General features: G+C 37.9%; 1 protein-coding gene and 1 non-coding gene across 2 annotated transcripts in view; one reads left to right on the top strand and one right to left on the bottom strand.

Moving 5' to 3' along the window:
* Nucleotides 1-1,970: 1,970 nt before the first annotated feature.
* The window catches only part of UCHL3 (ubiquitin C-terminal hydrolase L3), a 51,686-nt gene continuing 31,839 nt past the window's right edge, over nucleotides 1,971-21,817 (bottom strand). The window contains exons 6-8 of the mRNA XM_058670646.1: nucleotides 10,832-10,907; nucleotides 2,614-2,672; nucleotides 1,971-2,184 (exon numbers count right to left, since the gene is read on the bottom strand). Of these exons, the coding sequence (XP_058526629.1) occupies nucleotides 2,101-2,184; nucleotides 2,614-2,672; nucleotides 10,832-10,907 (219 nt within the window). The 3' untranslated portion in view covers nucleotides 1,971-2,100. The remainder of the gene's footprint in view (nucleotides 2,185-2,613; nucleotides 2,673-10,831; nucleotides 10,908-21,817) is intronic.
* Nucleotides 11,488-11,591, top strand: LOC118758041 (U6 spliceosomal RNA). The gene has a single exon (XR_004995499.1). It is a non-coding gene; the product is annotated as a U6 spliceosomal RNA (small nuclear RNA).

A 21,817-nucleotide genomic window follows, 5' to 3' on the forward strand; every position in this document is an offset into this window, starting at 1 on the left:
AGATTAATATGTATGAGTCATCTGGGGAGCTTGTAAAATACAGGTTCTAGAAGTGGGTCTGAAATTGTTCTTTTCTACCAAGCTCCTAGGTAATATGGCTGTAATCTTACCTTGAGTAATAAATATCTAATACAGTCTGTAAGCCACTGCTACATTACTTCTAAAAATCACTTCCTCCATGTTATGGCCTCAGGAACGTACATTAACTCAGTGAACTGTGTATAACATCTGTACTGAAGTATTGGTTCACAGGTTCTTTCTGGACAAATCTGGTCTGCTCTACCTGCTAATTTACTCATTCCAATCCAACCTTTTGTTTTGGTTTGGTTTGGTTTTTAGATAAAATGTGCAAACAGCGAAGTGTGTAAACAGATTTCAAATGTACAATTCAACGAGTTATGATAAATAAACATACCCAACCAACCACTACATCCTGCGAAAGATACAGCACGTGGTCATGACATTCATTCCTGTGTGTTGGCCCAACTCCATCAATTCCCTTCTACTTCTCCTTCACCTTCTACCTTGTCTAAAGTCTCAGTTGAAACCCTTCTTTCTTTCAGGCATATCCCAAATTCACTGATACAGTTCCATTTAATTTACTGCCAACTTTTTTTAAGCTTTATTTATTTTTATTGGAAAGTCATATTTTCAGAGAGGAGGAGAGACAGAGAGAAAAATCTTCCATCCACTGGTTCACTCCCCAAGTGGTCGCAATGGTCAGAGCTGAGCCAATCTGAAGCCAGGAGCCAGGAACTTCTTCAGGGTCTCCTGCGTGGGTACAGGATCCCAAGGTTTTGAGGCATCCTTTATTGCTTTCCCAGGCCACAAGCATGGAGCTGGAAGGGAAGTGGAGAAGCCAAGACACAAACTGGTGCAAATATGAGATCCCATCAAATGCAAGGTGAGGACTTTTGCCACTAGGCTACCACACCGGGTCCTACTACCACTTTTTAAGACTTAGCCATCACCATCTCTCATTGAACAACTGCAACGTGCACCTCACAAGTCTCCTAGTTTGCCCCCACTCCCTCCTCAGAGTATTCATCCAGAGAACTGTCAGAGTGACCTTTAAAATCTCTACATCAGGAAGGACATGTTGTTGTAATGCAGCACATGAAGCCACAGCCTGCAGTGACAGCAGCTGACTGGAATGCCGGCTCAAGTCCCAGCTGCTCCATTTCTGATCCAGTTCCCTGCAACAGAAGATAGCTCACGTGCTTGGAATATCTGAAAAAAGCTCCTGGTTCCTGGCTTTGACCTGGCCTGGCCTTGTCCTTAGTGGCCACCTGGGAGGTGAACCAGCACACCGAAGATCCGTCTCTCTCGTCAACCAAGTACATCTTTAAAAGTTAGTTTATTATTAGTTTATTATCACTTAAACCAATTAGTTTATCATCACTTTCAATTAATCCAAATGCCCTTTATTGTATCAGTAAAGCCCTCTTTGACCTCATCCTTTGCTACCTTCTCCATCACTGTAGGGACTCTGCCTTGATTATTCCTCTCTCTTCTCTCCTACCACCTTTGTATGCCTGGCTACTTTTTGTGATTCAGATGTGTAACTTCAAAATGACCACATCTAAAGTGTCCATTAAGACAGTCCCCAAAATATATCCTATTTAAATGTTTTACACAGTTTGTCTTGCATTCTTGTGAGCCATGCCTTCTCAAAAGAACATAAATTAGCCAACAATATTCACTCCTGCACCTAAGACAATACCATCTAATTACAAATAGGTGCTGAGCAATTTTTTTTAATGAACATGTTAACTTTTATGATACAACACAAAAATCACACTATGCTGATGAAAACTGTGCTGGTGCCCCAATATATGATCTCCAGTGAAATCCAGAAAGAATAAGTGGCTTATTGCTAGCAATTGCACAAGGTAAGTTCTTCCCAAGAGAGGGAAGGATAGAATTGCAACTGCAATTATGCACAAAGGTAATACAAAACACAAGTTAAGTCAAAGTTTAATCCACATAAAGTTTAATCAAGTTAATGAAAATATCAAAATTTTTCACTTAGTGTATGGCAGCGGGAATTTAATTTTTGTTGCAAGTAATACAATATTTGGTGTTCCCATTATTGACAAACTATGCTGCAGAAAGAGCAATTGCATTAAATCTTAATTCATCAGGGTCACGTTCCATAAACTTCTTGCAAACTTCTATGGCATCCTATAGGGGAAAAAAAAGTATAATTTTTGGCTTATACACTATATCTGACTTACAAATGACACAGGACAGTTCATATTTTTCTAATTCATACAAAGCCAATCAACCCATCCATATTTTAATATATGTAAAACCAGGATTAAGATATTATTAATACTGTCTTAGATTAAAAAAAATATGGGATGTTATGAGCAACTCTTTCAACACTACTCTTTCAAATTTGATACTTGGGCACACAAAGAGTCCCTAAACTCCTTTATCTGTTGTAGATTTCTAAAACTAATTCGGATAGTTTTCTTTGAGATTACTGGAAAGAATGAAGACAAAAAGGCATCCACAATCAGACATAATGTTATACAAAGGACCTTAACAAAGACTTCAAAGATAACAATAATGTTAATAATACTTAAAGTGGGGTAGCGAGTTTGTTACCTCTAGTAAAGTTTCATCACTAGTTTTTCCATGGTTAATTGGAAATGGTTTCCGCCCATCTGTGGAAAACAAACAAGTTGAATGCTTAGCTGTTTTCCCAATATAACATACCTTTAATTTGCATTTTCCTATTCCCAGAGGGAGACAACAAAAAAAAATCAAAAGATAATTTAAATAATATGTCCCACAAGAAACATTTTAAATGTGCTGCCTATGAATTTTTACTAAATTTATTATAAACACTGCTTGTAATTTCCTGGAGAAAATTTGCAAAATTGATATAAGTCAACTTTTTAAAAGCTATATCCACAATTTTTACCCTGAAAAGTATTTTAAAAAATTTTTTTACCTTAAAAGCTGAATCACAAGATCTTAAGATTGACATGTTTAAGGGCATAACAGGTTATGCGTGACTTCATTTTCCAGTTTCTCCGCTTCCAATGCATATCTCTGCTAATGGCCTGGGAAAGCAACAGAAGACGGCCCAGGGACTTGAGCCCCTGCCACCCACAAGAGAAACCTGGAAGGAACTCTGGGCTCCTGGCCTCAGCCTGGCCCAGCCCTGGCCCAGCCCTGGCCATTGAAGCCATCTGGAGAGTGAACTAGTGAATTGAAAATCTCTCTGTCCCTCCCTCTTTGTAAATTTTATTTTCAAATCGATCAATCAATCAATCATTCAATCAATTGATAATTTAAGAATACATCCTTTTGTGGCAAATGCTTTTTTTCAATCACCCATTTATTCTACATTTATAAGTATCTTCTACATTCATAATGTATACTCCATTTTGTACTGCTATATTTTAGTTTCTACATGAAAACAAAATATAAAAAACAAACTTTTTCCTCTTTAACTAAATTACAATATAATATATCCACTTATCTTTACTATAATTTACTAGACTATAAAGAGCTAATAATCTCTAGGAATTATTTCTTAGGCAGTCTATTCATTAAAATAATGTATATTTTCAAACATGAAAGTATAAATTAAAATTACTAATCTGAAAATGTCAAAAGATTAAACAAAATTAAATTGTGAACTATTTCATTATATAGAAGCTTATAACAGAGATTAACAGTGATTAGTACTGTCATTGTAATATTAAGGTTGGCTAAAGATATCCTAAGGGCCAAATCTCACCCTTCACCAATTTTTTAAAAAGATTTATTTATTTTTATTGGAAAGTCAGATATACAGGGAGGAAGAGAGACAGAGAAGATCTTTCATCTTTGATTCACTCCCTAAATGACCACAACGGCCGCCCATGTAGGTGAAGGGTCCCAAAGCTTTGGCTTGTCCTCCACTGCTTTCCCAGACCACAAGCAGTGAGCTGGATGGGAAGCAGGGCCGCTGGGATTCGAACCGGCGCCTTGGCATGTGCAAGGTGAGAACTTTAGCCACTAGGCTACTGCGTCGCCCCCCTTTTTTATAGTTCCTTAACAAATGGTTTTTGGGGGCTTAGTGCTGTGTTTTAACAGTGGTTAAGCCACTCCCTGTGACCCTATATTCTATACTGAAGCGCTAGTTCAAGTCTCAGGTACTCCACTTCCAATACAGCTTCCTGCTAATGCAGACGAAGACCCGAATTCTTAAGGATCCTGCCACTCCTGTAGAAGACAAGGATAGAATTCTAGGCTCCTGATTTCAGTCTAGTCCAGACCGGCCTATTGTAGCAAATCATGAGTGAACCAGAGAATGAAAAATCCTTATCTCTCATTCTCTCTGTATAGTTTCTGCCTTCCAAATAAATAAATACATAAATGTAAAAAAGAGGCAAGTGTTTAGCCTACCAGTAAAAACACCCACATCTAATATTAGAGTGCCTGCGTTCGAGTCCACTCCCAGTGGCACTTCCTGCTAATGCACACCCTGGGAGGCAGCAGGTGATGGCTCATGTGGTTAGGTCACTGCTACCATGTGAGAAACCTGGATGAGCTGAGATACTATCTTTGTCCAAGCGCAGCCCAACACTGGGAAATCAGCCAGTAGATGAAAACACACTCTTTCTCTATCAAATGAATAAATAAATAAACATTAAAAAGAAAAATATATGACAGACATGGTCTATAGACCATGAAACCTAAAATGTTTATTATCTATTTTTATATTAACATTTTGTCAAAACAGTGAGAGTGCAGAGTTATTGTACTGACCACTACTACTACTACCCTTGCGGCTCACAGACTCTCCCCTACTGCCCCTTCTAAATGAGGCAGGGAGAGGCGGGTGTTGAGTAAAATAGGTTACGCAAACACCACTTGGGATTGCCTGCACTCTGTGTCAGAGTGCCCATGTTTCAGTCCCAACTCTGACTCTAGTTTCCTGCTAATGTGCACCCTGGGAGTATACATGGCTCCCATATGCGCACAGCTCAAACACTTGGGTCTCCTGCCACCATTTGGGAGATCTGGATTAAGTTCTTGGCTCCTGACTTTTTGTTTCTCTCTACTTTTCAAATAAGTTGTAAATTAATATATATATTAACGATTATTATCATCATCATAAAATGTTAAGTCTTTCAGGGAAAAGAAAAGATTCTAAAAGTCTGTAAGGTTTGGGGGGAGGAAGACATCACACACAAAGGATCAAGAAGCAAAATAATGTTAGATTTCTTAACAGTAATTCATCATGCTAAAATACAACAAGAGCAAGGCCATCAGAATTTGAAAGAGTTATTCGCCAACCTTGAATGTTAAGCTCAGCCAAGTAATACAACGTTAGACTTCAAGGTCTGAGAATATTTATTTCTCTCATCTTTTCTCTTGGGAGAGAAAGTACTGGGGAACGTACTAAAAAACAAAAGAGTAAGCAAGCAGAAAAAAGAATGAGGGAGATATGCCATCCAGGAGCAGGCATTTCAGTAGACTAGTGAAAGCACAGGACACCCCCAGGATGATGATTAAGAGACATCCCTCGGTGATAAACATATACAAGGCTTAGGACACAAGCTGCCCAGACTGTAGCAGAAAAGGCATGGAGAAAGATATCTCTAGGGAGATGAAGTTAACAGAATACCAGATGGTCTGATACTCTGGAAGGAGATTTAGATCACGGAAAAAGAACTTGGGAGTGTTATGTTACTTCCTACCCCCTCCCTACCTTCAGCAAAAACAAAGCCAACAGCAAAACAAGACAATTATTAACTCTGGAGAAATAAAAAAAAGTTAAGGAGAAAAGTACATTGGTTATGGCTCAACTGAGAATAATGCTTCCGTGGTCAGAATAAGATAAACAATTCTAAGTACCTTGAGGAGAATAACAAAAAGGAAATTATGCATTTTGCCATATTTTATAATTGGGAAGGAAGAGTTACAAAAGAGGGCCATAAGGGATAGCTTAATTCCTTGATACCACTTGGGGAAGTCAAGAAGTGATCCTTAGGTAATTTCCACCCCTAACCATGCTGCAGAAACTGGTACTGCACGAGCAGTCCTGCTGAAAACACGTGAAACAGTTGTTTTTACACAGTGGGAAACAGGTGGCCCAGAACTACAGGCAAGTCCTATAATATTGGCTTTCTGCTTGATCCTGGTAAGGAAAGAAAAATCCAAGCAGACCTCAATGTTCTCAATGAGCTGCAAAGAAAAAGCAGAATGTGGAAACTGGGGTAGCAAAAATCTGCAAGAGTTAGAGAAATCAGACAGATATGTAAAGTAAGCAACAAAAGCTAACAAACTGACATCATGTGCTTCCCATTAGCTGCCCTGAGAATACAGGTTCACTTCTGGGGGGTAATCTTTCCAAAAACGCATAAATCTTCAGAGAATATCAGAGGACCCAAATCACTTCAGTTTAACTCTCTTGAAGGACTATTTCAATTTAACTGCCTTGTACTCTTAGGTATAAAAGATATAAAAGACAAGAAAAGGTATGAATTGTCTAGAATCAAAGGAGATTAAAAACAACAGTTATGGGCCCGGAGGCGTGGTCTAGCGGCTAAAGTCCTCGCCTTGAAAGCCCCGGGATCCCATATGGACGCCGGTTCTAGTCCCGGCAGCTCCACTTCCCATCCAGCTCCCTGCTTGTGGCCTGGGAAAGCAGTTGAGGACAGCCCAATGCTTTGGGACACTGCACCCGCGTGGGAGACCCGGAAGAGGTTCCAGGTTCCCGGCATCGGATCGGCGCGCATCGGCCCGTTGCGGCTCACTTGGGGAGTGAAACATCGGACGGAAGATCTTCCTCTCTGTCTCTCCTCCTCTCTGTATATCTGGCTGTAATAAAATGAATAAATCTTTAAAAAAAAAAAAAAAAACAGTTACATTTAAAACATGATTCTACTGATTGGTTCTGGATCCTAATAGATGTTATTCTGATAATCAACAAATCAGAACAGAAGCTGTTGAGTAGGTGCTAATTCTGGGCCAGTGTTACTTTCCTATTGTTATACTGCAGTCATATAGGAGAGTGTTCATTTGCTTTGAGGAAATAACATAAGTGTATCATGTCTGCAACTTATTTTGGGGTTCAAGACATTAACTGAATTTGGGTTATCAAGGGAAAGGGAATATAATATGGGAGCTCTTTTACTTGTCTTTGCTATTCTAGTTCTGCAGCTTCTAAGAACACCTAAAATTATTTCACAATAAAAAATGTTTTAGTGTTGCCAAGTATTCTTAGTACTTAAGGTGGGTGGTTTTTCACTAGTTAACAATTTTTAAAAATATGATTGTTGAATTCCAAAGTTATCATCAAACGTAAAAGCACTTGTTTATTCATAAGGAGTAAAAACCTCCATTTTAAAACATGCATTTGCTCTTTACATATGCCAGAAACTATGTGAGGCCCCAAGGCAAGGATGAGGTGATAACAACAGCAATAACAACAACTCAGTTCTTTTCTCCCTTTAACCTTGAAATTGAATACGGAGTGAATATATTAAAGATTACAATCATCCTCTGTTAAATAGTTGTCCTATAGAAACTGTACCTTCTATAATCACATAGTCTTATTTTAAAAAAAGTAAGATTACTGGGCCCAGCGTTGTACCCTGATGGCTAAAGTCCTCGCCTTTTAGGTGCCACTATCCCATACAGGTGCCAGTTCATATCCCAACTGCTCCACTTCCCTTACCACTGCCTGCTTGTGGCCTGGGAAAGCAATAGAGGATGACCCAAAGCCTTAGGACCCTGCACCTGTGTGGGAGACCCAGCAGAAGCTCCTGGCTTCTGACTTTGGATCAGCTCCAGCTCCAGCTGTTGTGGCCACTTGGGGAGTGAGAACCAGTGGCTGGAAGATCTTTCTGTATCTCCTCCTCTCTGTAAATCTGACTTTCCAATGAAAATAAACACATCTTTAAATAAATAAATAAATATAAGATTGCTTGAAATTAATTTGTTCTTAAAACCTGTATACTGTTCCTTTTTTACTGTTTTTAAAAATATTTCTTCGAAAGGTAGAGTGACTGAGAGGGAGAGGAATGGAGGAAGGGAGAGAAGGGGAGAAGAGAAGAGAAGGCCGGTGGGAGAGGTAGGATAGGAGAAGGAAAAGAGGGAAGCAAAGAGAACTGAAGCCAAGCAAAGAGAAACTTCCATCTGCTGGCCTACTTCCTCAAATGGTCTCAACAGCCAGGATTAGGCCAGAGTGAAGCCAGAGGCCAGGAACTCCTGTTTTCCAGGTGGAAGACCAAGGACCAGAACCATATTCTGCTGCCTCTTGGGTGTATTATCAGATTGGAATCAGAGCAGCCAGAACTGAACTTGTACTCTGATATGAAATACAGACAGCTCGACTGGTGGTCCTACCCAATGCACCAAAATGCCAAACCCCTAATCACTATTTAGACAGTAACTGAATACTCCTCTTGCTCAACATCCCTTTTTGAATGTTAGATCCATAAAGGTTACTGCCAATAACTGGCAACTGCCCATCTTCAGTTCTTTAGTAATTACCCCTTTCTCTGTCACATTTCAAAGATTATGCTTTTTATGTGCAACTCTGAATTTTTTAACAAATTCATTTAAGCAATTTCCACAGACTTCTAATTACCTTATCAGTCATATTGATCATTCATCTTGATAAATATTTAAGTAAAGCAAAACCTTGAGACTGGTTTAGAGAGTAAAACCACTACCTGTGACAGTGGCATGGCATGGCATATTGCTGCTGGTTCAAGTCCCAGCTGCTCCACATGTGACCCAGATCGCAGCCAGTGTGTTTGGGGAGAGCAGTGGGACACAGCACAGTGCTTGGGCCCCTGCCTTTGGCATGCGAACCACAAGAAACTCCTGGCTTCAGCCTGACCCAATCTTTGCTGCTGCTGCAGCCATTTGGGGAGTAAACCAGCGGATGAAGATTTCTGCCTCCCCGCCCCACCTCTCCTTTCTCTCTGTAACTCTGCCTTTCAAATAAATAAGTAAACGTAAAAAAAAAAAAAAAAAAAAAGACCTCAGAAGTTCTGTTTTTTAAAGTTACTTTACACCAATTTTCAATGTCTTTTAATGTTCTTTGCCTTCTCTAAATGAGTATTACTTTTCACATGTAGCTTACCTTTCATATATGTCCTTTCTTTTAACTACCCACTAAACCTTGAGCTCAGAGAACTATCTAACCGGTCCAACGGGGTTTTTGAAACAATGCTTTCCTTCCCAGTGAGAGGATGGAGATTTTTTGCTTGTTTGGTCCAAACACCTTTTAGATGTTGCTGTATGCACTGAGTCTTTCCCTCTGAAAATCACCATCACTGTGATCATCTCTGGCGATGGACTGTACTAATTTTATTTTCTGCTCATTCTAAATCTAAATTTTTTAAAGTTTAACAAACATTTGTTTATTTTCATTTTTATTCGAAAGAGAAATAAAAAGATCAATCTTCCATTGGCTGATTTACTCCTCAAATACCTGCAACAGCCAGAGGTGGACCAAGCCAAAGCCAGGAGCTTGGCACTCAACTTGGTCTCCCCAGAGGTGGCCGGGACCCACAGGCTTGAATGTAATAACAGGAAGCTCACTGGAAGCAGAGCAGTCAAAATCTGAAGCAGGAATTCTAGCATAGAAGGCAGCCATGCCAAATGATGAATTAACCAAGGCCTCACACGCCTAGGCTCCCAAATCTATTTTCCTCATGCAACAGAATGTGCTTAGTAAATCTATTTTTTTGTTTGTTTTACTTTCACTAGTTAATCCATGTTTACAAAATGCAGAATCAAACTCTGGATCCGATAATCAGTCAGACATTTGAAGTCCCCATTCTCTGTCACATTTTGTTCATCATGTTCTGCAGACTAAATTAGCAAAATGTGTCTTCCACTATTCTGTGAACCTATTATACATTCTCATAACAATGACTTCTTTTTAATTTTGTTTGATCCTTACTAAAAATCACTCAGTTATTACAAACAATGATTAGGGCTGTACATTTCTATAAACATTTTATTTTTGCTTGTCCCTTTCAATAGAGCCATCCCTTTTCAATATAGTATCCTGTTGCTGTATATCAAACACAAAATTCAACTTCATTTTCTAGATAAGTTGCAGTCTAAATTCTTTTGGAATTCTGGTGCATTTAAAGGAGTTAAGGAAAATTAAAGTAGAAAACCAACACACAAATCACAAACAAAAGGTATGGGAATAAAAAAAAAAGTATGCTATCTAGCATTATAAAAACAGACTTCCCTCTTTTTCCTTTGACTTTAAATACGAAGAAGCCTTGTGGAGAAGTATGAGGAAGCCCTGTACTGTATACCAATTACGAAAAGAATTTAAGACATTTCCTCTGTCTGAATATATTCATTAAAAACATGTAATCTCCAACATGCCCTGAAAGAGTCCACTTACAGTTAAAACTAAAATAACAGGATGAAATAAAATAAGACAGGTATAGGCCAAAATACCAAGCAATTAATCTTGGAACTGAGATATGCCTGAGGGAACCACTCCTAGAAAACAGAACCTTTTAAAAATCTTTAAAAAAAATTCTCAGTAAATACACAGAAACAGTCAAAAACTCCCAAAACTAGCAACACTCAATACTGAATTTAAAATCCAGTCATTATATTACACTATTTTAAAATTAAAGACAGTTCATCCAGACATTGATGAGCTCTAACTCAATAACTGGTATCCTGTAACTCGAACTTAAGTGCCCTGAACATATAAACAAAAAACAAAAACAAAAACAAACCACTTTTCTGGTAGAAAATCTTAAACGGAAAACATGTCAAGTCAATTTCATAGTGCAATCAGTTAATTTAAGGAAACTCAATAAATAGTTCTTACCTAATTCATAGAGATGCCCATCTACATGAACTAAGGCAATAAAATGAAGATCTACTTTTTCATCTATATTTGGTGCCTAGAATAGGAGGAAAAATACATATTACATGCATTACATATTTAATAGTCAAATAAGCCAACCAAATTTATATACATACATACAAAATGACAAAAGAACATTCACGCAACATAGTTCAAGGCTCAACCTTTGACACTTTAACCAAACGATGACACACTGATGTTTGTGACAATGTGCTCATCCACTACAAAACTGCACCTTTCTTAAGTCTCAACTTATTAAATAACCAAAAATTGTGTTCAACTTGGAAGTCCTAGCATCTGGCATAATACCTGGCACATCAATTGGCATACAACACCTACTTGCTGAATGAAACAAATATGTGAATTCATTTGTGTATCTTAAAAAATCTGAAGACTTAAAAATTTTAATAATGCATAAACAAAGGTAAGTTGTACGACATTAAGAGATGCGTTAATCACTTAAGGACTTGAACTTGACAACTTCATGTCTTAATGTCTTGGAGTTAACTAAGTATCTTAACTCATTCTGCATTCAAAAGGTTAATAAACATGAACAGATGTAGGAAAACAGTCCAAAAGAGTAATACAAGAGAAAACTATTCAGAATGAATACAATAGTGCTCGCTTCGGCAGCACATATACTAAAATTGGAACGATACAGAGAAGATTAGCAGAATGAATACAACAGTGAGTATAATTAACTGTGGCTTATGATTTTTTTTCTTACTATGACTTAATAATTTAAACCATACTTAGGTTTTCTTAGCTTTTCATATTCCATTTGGATGAACAGTATTTAGGTTTCTCAGTTATTTATGTAATGTTAATAGGACTAACTGGTGCTTTCTATGATATGCAGGAACTATACAGCTACAAAGTAATAGTTAACAATTTTCTATTATCCTTCAAATCTAAACAGTTTGAAATAGCATAATCACAGTTCAGTTAAAATTGAACAAAAACTTTGTAGCCAAAGATTTTAAGGATGAAAAAAGTTATATCTCATACTAGTTCACATTTTTTAAATAACACACATTGTACCAACTCAGAAATCATACCTTTTCACTCCCAAATAATGATACATTTTCAAATATATAATATTTGTAATATAAAAATTTCTAACAGAAAATCAGTGGCAGAATAGCCATCACTATCTTAAATTTACAGACTACTTCTAAATGGTTTAGACAGACAGTGGCTCATTACCCGGGAACTAGGAATGCAAGAAATGAAACACTAATTAATGTGGCAAACCAGCTCTTCTTCAGTCGAGAGCTATGGAATTCACTTTCAGTAGGAATCAGGTTATCCAGTCTTACTGTTGTTCCACTGCTTAAGTCCTCCAATGACAAAGTACTGCCTCTAGATTTTGAAGGATGGTTCTGTTAGAATTACCCCTCATCCAGAGGCTAAAGTATGCTTCATTGTATTTTGCCACCGTTTTAGGAAAAACATGTAATTACTCTTGAATATGATATTTCTTCAAATATCTAAAGACCACTGATGATGAGTACTTTTTTTGTTTTGTTAAGACAATAAAAAAATACTAGGAATCACTCAATCCAATACTCTTATTTTTATATCACGGACCAGAAGAAAATCCAATTTGTGAATGCTACTAGCAATTCTACGAACTACAAATTAAGTTCCATCATAAAAATGTCAAAAAGAATTCTTTATTAAACTATAGAAAGGCCTGGTTTTTTATTTTAAGATAATTTCGCAACAGGCCATCACATATATGAAATCCTCGGAGCTATGCTGTTTTTTATAAAATATTAATTATTTAAATTCCATCTCTCCTTAAAAATTAAGCATCTTTATCTCCTACTTTTATAATTAGCCAGTAACTACAATTTTGTCAGAGGTAAAAGTAGTACAACTGGAATCAGAGAACGAAGATGTTCCAAACCCTGTACTTTCAAGGGTTCCAGAAACCTCAGTATCTACACTGAGCACTTTCCACTGGTCAGCCTCAAGCAGTCTGAGTCTAAAATCTGCAATTACTTAATTGTTTAAATTAATTCTATGAAAAACAAATCTTGTTTCAAAAAATGAGCAACAAATAACAATAAGAAGGAAGAAAATAGAGGCTATAAATTAGAATACTTTTGTTTCTATATTTTTTTACTTTATCCTTTTTTGGTTATTTAAAATATTTTTATCTTATTTTTTCCTTTCTTTTTTTTCTTACAAACCCTTGTGTCAAGGGCTGACTTTTGCCTATATTTTAAAACAAGAGTACTTTTTAAAAATTGTGGAAACTGAATTTAAAGATAAGCTTATTCTGGCATAAAAAATTTTAGAATCCATACACTTGAGTAGGCTTAACTGTTATGCATAAATCCAATAGGGTAGGTGATATGATAACATTCATTTCACTCTCAAGAAAACACAGCACAGAGTTATTAAGAAACATGCTCTGGCTTATAAAGCTATTACGTGACAGAGTCTGCAGTCACACCTGACTAGTGTAGTTCTAGAACTCACGCTGTTAACCACTACGCAATGAAAATATTTATGAAGCTTTAAGACAAAGATCAACAACACCTAAAAACATAAAACTAAAAATGTCAAACTTTATGACATATTTATATCTATAATAGATATAAAAGAAAGTGTTCATATTTAGAATTAAATCAAATTTGCTCACTTCTGAATTTCTGCTTTGATAATCTATCTCACTTTCCAACAACACAGGGCACAGTAAGGAAGCAACAAATATCAAATGGATGAATGAATAAAAATGGTAGACGAATGCTGTTATTCTAGCAGATTAATAAAATACAGAGAAACACCAATTTGTTTATATGCAGCACAAAAGGAAGGGTATTTGATGACCATACTGATATCTGATAGAAGCAAATGTTTAAGGAAAAGTATCAAGACTCTACTTCATTGTTTGAGTATATAGTTCTAGAAGGGGAAAGAAAAAAAGTTCCACACTGATTTCTGTTTTCATATGTTAAATGTTTGTGTAATCAGATTTCTTCTGGTTTCAAAAGTAATGATGAATTAAGAAATGTCAAGTTTCTCATAAATGTATGACACACACTAAAGGTTTCAGGTACTGCACTTCTAGGTAGGCCCTGCCAAACATCCTAAAACACAGAAAAACAACAGCTGTGGTTGCTGAACTGCATACTTTGTGTCAATTATAAGTAGAATCCATCATCAATCAGCATTTTACAAAATTAGCAAGATGATGAGAAAAATGCACTTTTAAGAGTTTGTTGAAATTATTAAGGTATGCCTATGTAAAAGAGCACATAAAATTTCTAAGAATCCCACATCAAAAAACAGGAATATCTTTTTTCTGGCTGGAAAAGATCTTTAGACAATGAACAGGGAAGATTGGATCAAGATTTAAACCATGTACCTGAGCTATCTCAGGGAATAAAATAGATTAGATGCAACACCTTAAACCATGAAGGATTTAGTTGAGTATAAGAATAAGTAAAGTTGGGCCCAGCGCTGTGGCCTAGTGGCTAAAGTCCTTGCCTTGAACGCGCCAGGATCCCATATGGGCGCCAGTTCTAATCCCGGCAACTCCACTTCCCATCCAGCTCCCTGCTTGTGGCCTGGGAAAGCAGTCGAGGACGGCCCAAAGCCTTGGGACTCTGCACCTGCATAGGAGACCCGGAAAGAAGTTCCTGGCTCCTGGCTCCGGATCGGCACAGCACCGGCCATTGTGCTCACTTGGGGAGTGAATCATCGGACGGAAGATCTTCCTCTCTGTCTCTCCTCCTCTCTGTACATCTGACTGTAATAAAAATTAAAAAAAAAAAAGAATAAGTAAAGTTAACTCTAAAGCATGGCATAGTCATAGTCATGTTCAGAAACATGAAAAAAATAAACAAATAAAGCAACAGATGGCGAAGAACTCAGAAAGGACACACATTTATTGACCTGGGTCTGCTAAATGAAATCAAGAGGCCGAAGGCTAAGAGATCACATGACTCATCTTAACAACCGACAGGAACTTAAACATTATCACGATAGGCAACAGGTACGCATGATGGACAGGTGCCCTTCTGCTGGCAGGATATGCAGTGAAAAGATGATGTTCACCAAGGGGCTGACAAAGTCAAGCTAGACTGCAAAGCATAGAAATATGCTTGTGGAGGGAAAAAACAAAAACAAAAACAACTAATGGTTGAGTGAGCCAAGAGAAAAGCAGTTTGAAGACTGAAAATTTTAAGGGGGTGAAAAACCATGGCCCTTGACACTGGGAGAAGAGATGGAAGATTGACTACACTTACAACAGAATGGAGACCCAAAGATGGTAGGCGTAAGAAGGGCCGCCAGCGACGAAGACGGAGAGATGGACTGGTAGCCTTTGCAGGGCCTACATGGTTACGTTTGACCCAGGGCAGGGATGCATGGTGACACAATGATGAGGCCTTCGCTCTGCAGTGGCTAGAATGAGGCTGTGATGAGGATGGCGAGGAGGACTACACAATTAAAAAAGAGAATATTTTACTTAGACCACGTTACTGAGTGATCATTTATTCTTAAAAGCAACGTATGGTCATACTTGTATTCATATGGATTAGTTGTTTTAGTAGCTCTAGTCTAGTAAAGAAATCATATTTGAATATTGGTTAAAAGAGGGAAATGTGGAAATATATAATGAAGTATATCATGTTATAAGCTAAATCTCCCATAAGTGCATATCAGAATTGTTTATATATCCTCATTTGCACAGCACAGACTCATGAACTAAATATTTAAAGGCCACTAAAATTGAATTATATAATTTTAAAAAACTAACACACAAACTGTAACACATATAAAACAATGAATAAAGGATAGAAGAAAAGTGTGATAGGCATTGGTAAAAATAATTCTTTTAGAGGGCATAAACTCCAAAGAGAAATAAAGAACTTCAAACCATAAACAAGAATGCAATTAATTCTGTCGAAGTGGATGACCTGAACAAATCAAACTAAGTCCCAGGCTTACAAGTTAAGTTTTATGGCGCACATGATCTGTCGGGCACCATTTTACAAATATAAACATTAGCTAAAATATGAATCACTTATTTTATGCCAGGTTTTGTGTGTGTGTGTGTGTACATATGTGTTTATGTTCTTTTAAGTGTTGGGATTCAAATCCAGGAAACCAAGTCCTACAGCCCAGTGATCTTAATGGCTGAGGTGTGAAGCTCAAGTGACAAGGAGAAGAATTTTAATGCCAACTTGCAGAGCATTTTCTAAAGCACAGGGCAGTAATGTCACGGAGCTTGATCTTTTAGGACTCAACTGTTTTAATGCTACTTTACCACAAAAACCATCTGTGGCCAATGGTTTCTGACAAAATACATACAATGCAATAACTAACTTATTGGTGTTAAGTCAAGTAATTTTATAATGGTCACTTCCATAACACAAGTAGATGAAGTGAAAAATTTAAAACAATGTTGCAAATTTATAATTCTAACAATCGTGCGGATATAGAATAGTGACACAGGTCCTTGGTTACTGATGACAGATTTCACAGGACCTTTTCTCTGGGGGAAGATGAGTCTTGCTCAGAGTGATTTCTAGATTTCTTTCAACCTTATGATCTAAAATCCTCCTCGGTATTTTCAACTTATGCAAATAATACACTAAACTATAGCTATCATTTTGATGAAAGCCAAGAAAATAAGTTTGTGAACATTTCCATTGCTTTTAATAAGAATCATCCATAAACACCAAAATGTATCCTGTATTTGGCTTAAGATGATGATATAAAAAGAAGGTAATAAAGTGTTTGCCTTCACATAGTCTATCAGAACTGTCATATTCAAAATGATTACACCTAAATAAGAGAAAAGAAGAATGTAGGGGGCAGAAGAAAGAAATAACCAAGGAAGCAAGTACAGGAAGGGGAAAGGTGACTATCAGTAATTGGGAGAAAGCTTGTTTAGTATGAGCTTGGGAAGGTGAGAGAGACCACTATGTCAAAACTGTGGACTCAAAGAAGGTGTATAAGGTTAGGGAAGGTGAAATCAGAAAAGCATTCCATATGACAAGAACAGAAATAGAAACATGTCAGTTTTTCATAGAAGTTGGCAAAAGACAAGATTCCTGGGTCAGCAAAGGACTTTACTACTCTCAGTGTAGAAAATCTAAGCCTCAATCTACTTGAGTCCACTCACATGAGGGTAACACAGATGGATGCTGGCACAGGCAGCTGGCTGTGCTACCGGTGAGATGCACGAATACAACCTGGAGAAATGTTCTTTTCTAACAGCAGTAACCAGATCTGATCTTTGTCCTGAAGCCAACATCGGCATCATCCCTTAAGTTACTTAAAGCAAACACACCTGTGAGAAACACGTTTCTGACGTTAAACATGATGACCCTCATCTTCTGCCATCTTTGAAGAACCCTTTCCAAAAACTCCTTTTTCTTGGGGAAATGATTTCAAATTCACAGAGTTAAAAAAAAATAGTATAAGAGATAACTAATACTAAACAGTTAAGAAAATAGTATTGTACTATTATATATTGCATTATTTAGGGGATTATTACCAAACTGCATTTTTAGTACAGACACAATTTTTCCTCATATTTTGATCTGCAGTTGTTTCGATTCATGAACATGGAGTCCAAGGATATGAAGGGACAGCTGTGTGTATTTCCTGATTAAGGGAATTTTCTTTCCTCAACACCAATATAGTTATCACTATCACTTTATATTGACCATCTTTTGCTTCTCTCCTCATTTACATTTCATCAGTGGAACTAGTCTAATTCTTCATAACATTATTCCCCAGAATGTAACTTAGGGGCACATATTGAATTATTCACCATATCCTTTAAATTTCGTTTAAACAGAAACATTTTCAAAAGATGTCATCTTTTAGGACATACATGTTAAATGCCACCTCCTTCCCTCATTTTTTCTCGCTAATCTTTTTCCTATTTACTACTTCTGTAGATAACCGCTCTGAAATGTGCAACACTAAATCGCTCTTGTCACAGCCTCTGCTCCATCTCCAGGGCAAACAGCAGGAAATCCATTCTTATAGCATCAGGGCTCACAAGCTCCTCTCTGGGTGGGGAATTACTGCCACTGTCAGTGTCTCAGGGAAAACACAGCAGTGTAGAACAAAACAGGAACTGTCGCTGGAGGGGAGGAGAGCCAAAGCGAAATGGAACATCCAGCAGAGGACTGAGGGAAGAATGGCCTCCAAGGAACTCCCTTGTCCAGCAGCAGGCTCCCATGACGGTCACACAGGTCATGCAGAGCTCTCTTCCTCGTCTCCTGACCAGGTGATGCTGAAACCACAACAGGCATATCTCAGTGTACCAGAGGCCCAGGGAGTCAACATGAAGGACTAGTGTGGAAAACCATAGATGGTTTTAGACAAATCCTATCTCCCACTTCATAGCTGTTAAGCAGAATATCTGGGGAACATTGGGGTACGGCATTAACTGCTGTTCTTGTCTTACAAATTAAGTTTCCCATGCATAGAGACAATTTTATTTCCTCCTTTCCAGGCCTTTTGTTCTTCATTCCTCTTCTAACCTTAACATATTTGCTAAGAACTTTAGTGTCAAAATGAATTTCACCTCTTTAAGTTTTTTACAGTTTTACTTCTTTCTGCTTTGTGTTTAGTTTGTTCTCTTAACTACTTTAAGGTACAAACTAAGTCCTCTGTTTCATATTGTTGTAGGTACACTGTTACTAAGAATATATATTATAAATCCTATGGCAATTACCAAAAAAAGGTTAAAAGGTATAAACAAGCCCAAGTATAGAACAAAAAGATTCATAAAGTGATGTTTAGGTGTTCATGTTGCGGTGCAACAGGTGAAGCTGCCGCCTGCAGCTCTGCAATCCCATACAGTCACTGTTTCTTACTAGTTTCTTTGTAGTCCCTGTTTCCCCTCTTTGACAGTAAACATTTAATGGCATATTTTTTCTCTAACACCTGTTTTAGTTGTCTATTACATTGATAAACAAGAAATTTTCAAAAAGTTTACAGAAAATGCACATTATGAAAACAAATCATGCAGTTTTGTACCAAGTACACCTAAAATTCCATTTTTCCAGACTTTCTGAAGTAGCAGTATATTGTCTAATTTCCCTTGCAAAATTCTGTTTCACGAGTTCTTTACAGCTGTGTAACTTTTACTTGTGACTATCAGAATTTCTGAGAATTTTGTCAATTTTAATCTCACTACTGTTAAGTAACATCCTTTATATAGGTTTAGCTTTTTTAAGATTTGTTTTTATTGAAAATTCAGATAAAGAGAGGAGGAGAGACAGAAAGGAAGAACTTCCATCTGATGATTCACTCCCCAAGTGACTATAACAGCCAGTGCTTCACTGATCCAAGTAAGGAGCCAGGAACTTCCACGAGGTCTCCCATGCAGGTGCAGGTTCCCAAGGCTTTGGGCCGTCCTCAACTGCTTTCCCAGGCCACAAGCAGGGAGCTGGATGGGAAGTGGGGCAGCTGGGATTAGAACTGGCGCCCATATGGGATCCCGGCGTGTTCAAGGTGAGGACTTAAGCTGTTAAGCCACTGTGCCAGGTCCAAGTTTTCTTTTTCTTTTTTTTTTTTTTAAGATTTATTCAGTTTATTACAAAGTCAGATATACAGAGAGGAGGAGAGACAGAGGAAGATCTTCCGTCCAATGATTCACTCCCCAAATGAGCCGCAACGGCCGGTGCGTGCCGATCCAAAGCCGGGAACCTGGAACCTCTTTCGGGTCTCCCACGCGGGTGCAGGGTCCCAATGCATTGGGCCGTCCTCGACTGCCTTCCCAGGCCACAAGCAGGGAGCTGGATGGGAAGTGGAGCTGCCAGGATTAGAACCAGCACCCATATGGGATCCCGGGGCGTTCAAGGTGAGGACTTTAGCCACTATGCCACGCCACAGGGCCCAGGTCCAAGTTTTCTTAAGGTTTATTTTCTGAGACAGACTATGATCTGTTCTGGTAAACATATCATGTGTATTTGAAAAGGCTGTATCTCAAAGATTAGTTACTCCTCACTAGGGTATCGAAGATTTTTCTGCACACCCCTCCTAAAACTGTTCACCTGAACTGTTGACATATGTCTTGTTAGAGTTATAGAGTTAGACTACCCGAAAAACAGCCAGGTTCAGCAAAATCATGCTTCAATGCTATAAACTGCTAAATACTAAAATTAAAATAGACACGAGATAGCTGAATAGTAATCTATAGCCATTTTAAGGTGTATAGAACCTGGTTGTATATAAACTAATAATTGAAATGTCAATGAAGAAGTCACAGGATGTGGTTCAGAACTTGCATTCTTTTATTTTTTTTTTTTAATATATTGTTTACTCAATACCATGTCAATTAATTCCTTAACGTTATAAACTGTTACTGATGTTATGTCGGGGCTTTTAATTAATCAGGATGATACTCTGCCGGTTCTACCTTCAGACCAGAGATGGTCTCTCCAAGAAACAGTTGAACGTATCCAGACAATAAGATGCTGGACTTTATGCTTGGTATATGTTGCAATGAAAGAATCTCAACTGAATTTGAACTGTGGTAATGCAACAAGGTGGAGGAATCCACCGTGGGGGGGGTGGGCTTGGGGAGGGATAGGGGGAATCCCAGTGCCTATAAAACTGTGTCACATAATGCAATGCAATCAATAAAAAGAAAAAAAAAGAAAAGGCTGCATCTTCTCAGGGGCTGGTATTGTGACAGAGCATGTTAAGCTGTCACTTGATGCAATGGCATCCTGTACTGGAGATCATCCGGTTTGAATTCTGGCCACTCTTCCTGATCTTGCTTCATGCTGATGCACCTTGGAAGGCAGTAAAGATGGCCAAAATACACGGGCCCTGTCACCCATGGGAGAGAGCTAAATGGAATTCCTGACTCCTGGCTTCAGCCTGGCCCAGGATAAGCCATAGCAGTCATGTGGGGACTAAACAAGCTCATGGAAGATGCCCCTTTAACTCTCAGTCATTCTGCCTTTCAATAAAGAAATTATTGTTTTTAAAGGAATATATAATCAAGTGTTGTTGGATGAATATCCAAAGGGCCGATCTGCTCAACCACATTGTTCAGGGCACCTGTGTCCTTAAGCAACTTTCTGTGTCTACTGTTTCATCATTTACTCAGAGTAGTGTGGAAGTCTCCAACTATAATTGTGCATTTGTCTACTTCTCTCTTCAGTTACTCAATATTTGCCTCATGTATATAGTATCTAATTTTCACCTGCAGACACAAACTTATTTTAATGTATTTAAGGGGTTTTGCTAAGTTAATCTCCATTTTTTAGGTAATATTTGCCTATCACCGTTAATAATACACTAATTATATTTCTTGTTCTGAAGTTTGCTTCCATTTAGTATTAACATAGCTATTCCAGCTTTCTTTGGATTAACATTGTATAGCTTCTCCCATTTGCTTAACTGCAATCTTGCCATGCATTTTTAAAAAAAAAACTTATTTATTTATTTGAAGGGCAGTTACAGAGAGAACAAAGTCGGAGAAAGAGACATCCATCTGCTGGTTCATTCTCCAAATGACCACAACAGCTGGTATGATGCCAGACCAACCGAAAACAGATGTGGGTGCAGGGGTGCAAGTACTTAAGCCATCCTCCACTGCTTTCCAGGTTCATTACAAGGGAACTAGGTACTTCTCATTGTGGTTAAGAAGCTTTATAACAAATTTGTACAATTCTTTATCCCTGATTTCCTCAATGTCTTCCTAAGTTAACGCTGAGGTTAACAAAGCATTTTGCTCTTTTGTGCAGGAGGCATTCGTAATATTCATTGTTCCTGTCTCTTGCTCTTAGTCATTGCTATTCTGGTTAACAACATCTTCTCTTTAGGGCCAGTTACTAACCTATGTCATCCAAAGTTTTTACTGATTCTTCTACTTATTCAGTTCTTTGTTTGGAGTCACTTATGCCACTCCTTCAGCAAGTTACGGTCCAAGGCTCCTGTCACAGGCTTCCA

The sequence above is a fragment of the Ochotona princeps genome, chromosome 12 (assembly GCF_030435755.1).
Source record: "Ochotona princeps isolate mOchPri1 chromosome 12, mOchPri1.hap1, whole genome shotgun sequence".
Taxonomy (NCBI): Eukaryota; Metazoa; Chordata; class Mammalia; order Lagomorpha; family Ochotonidae; genus Ochotona; species Ochotona princeps.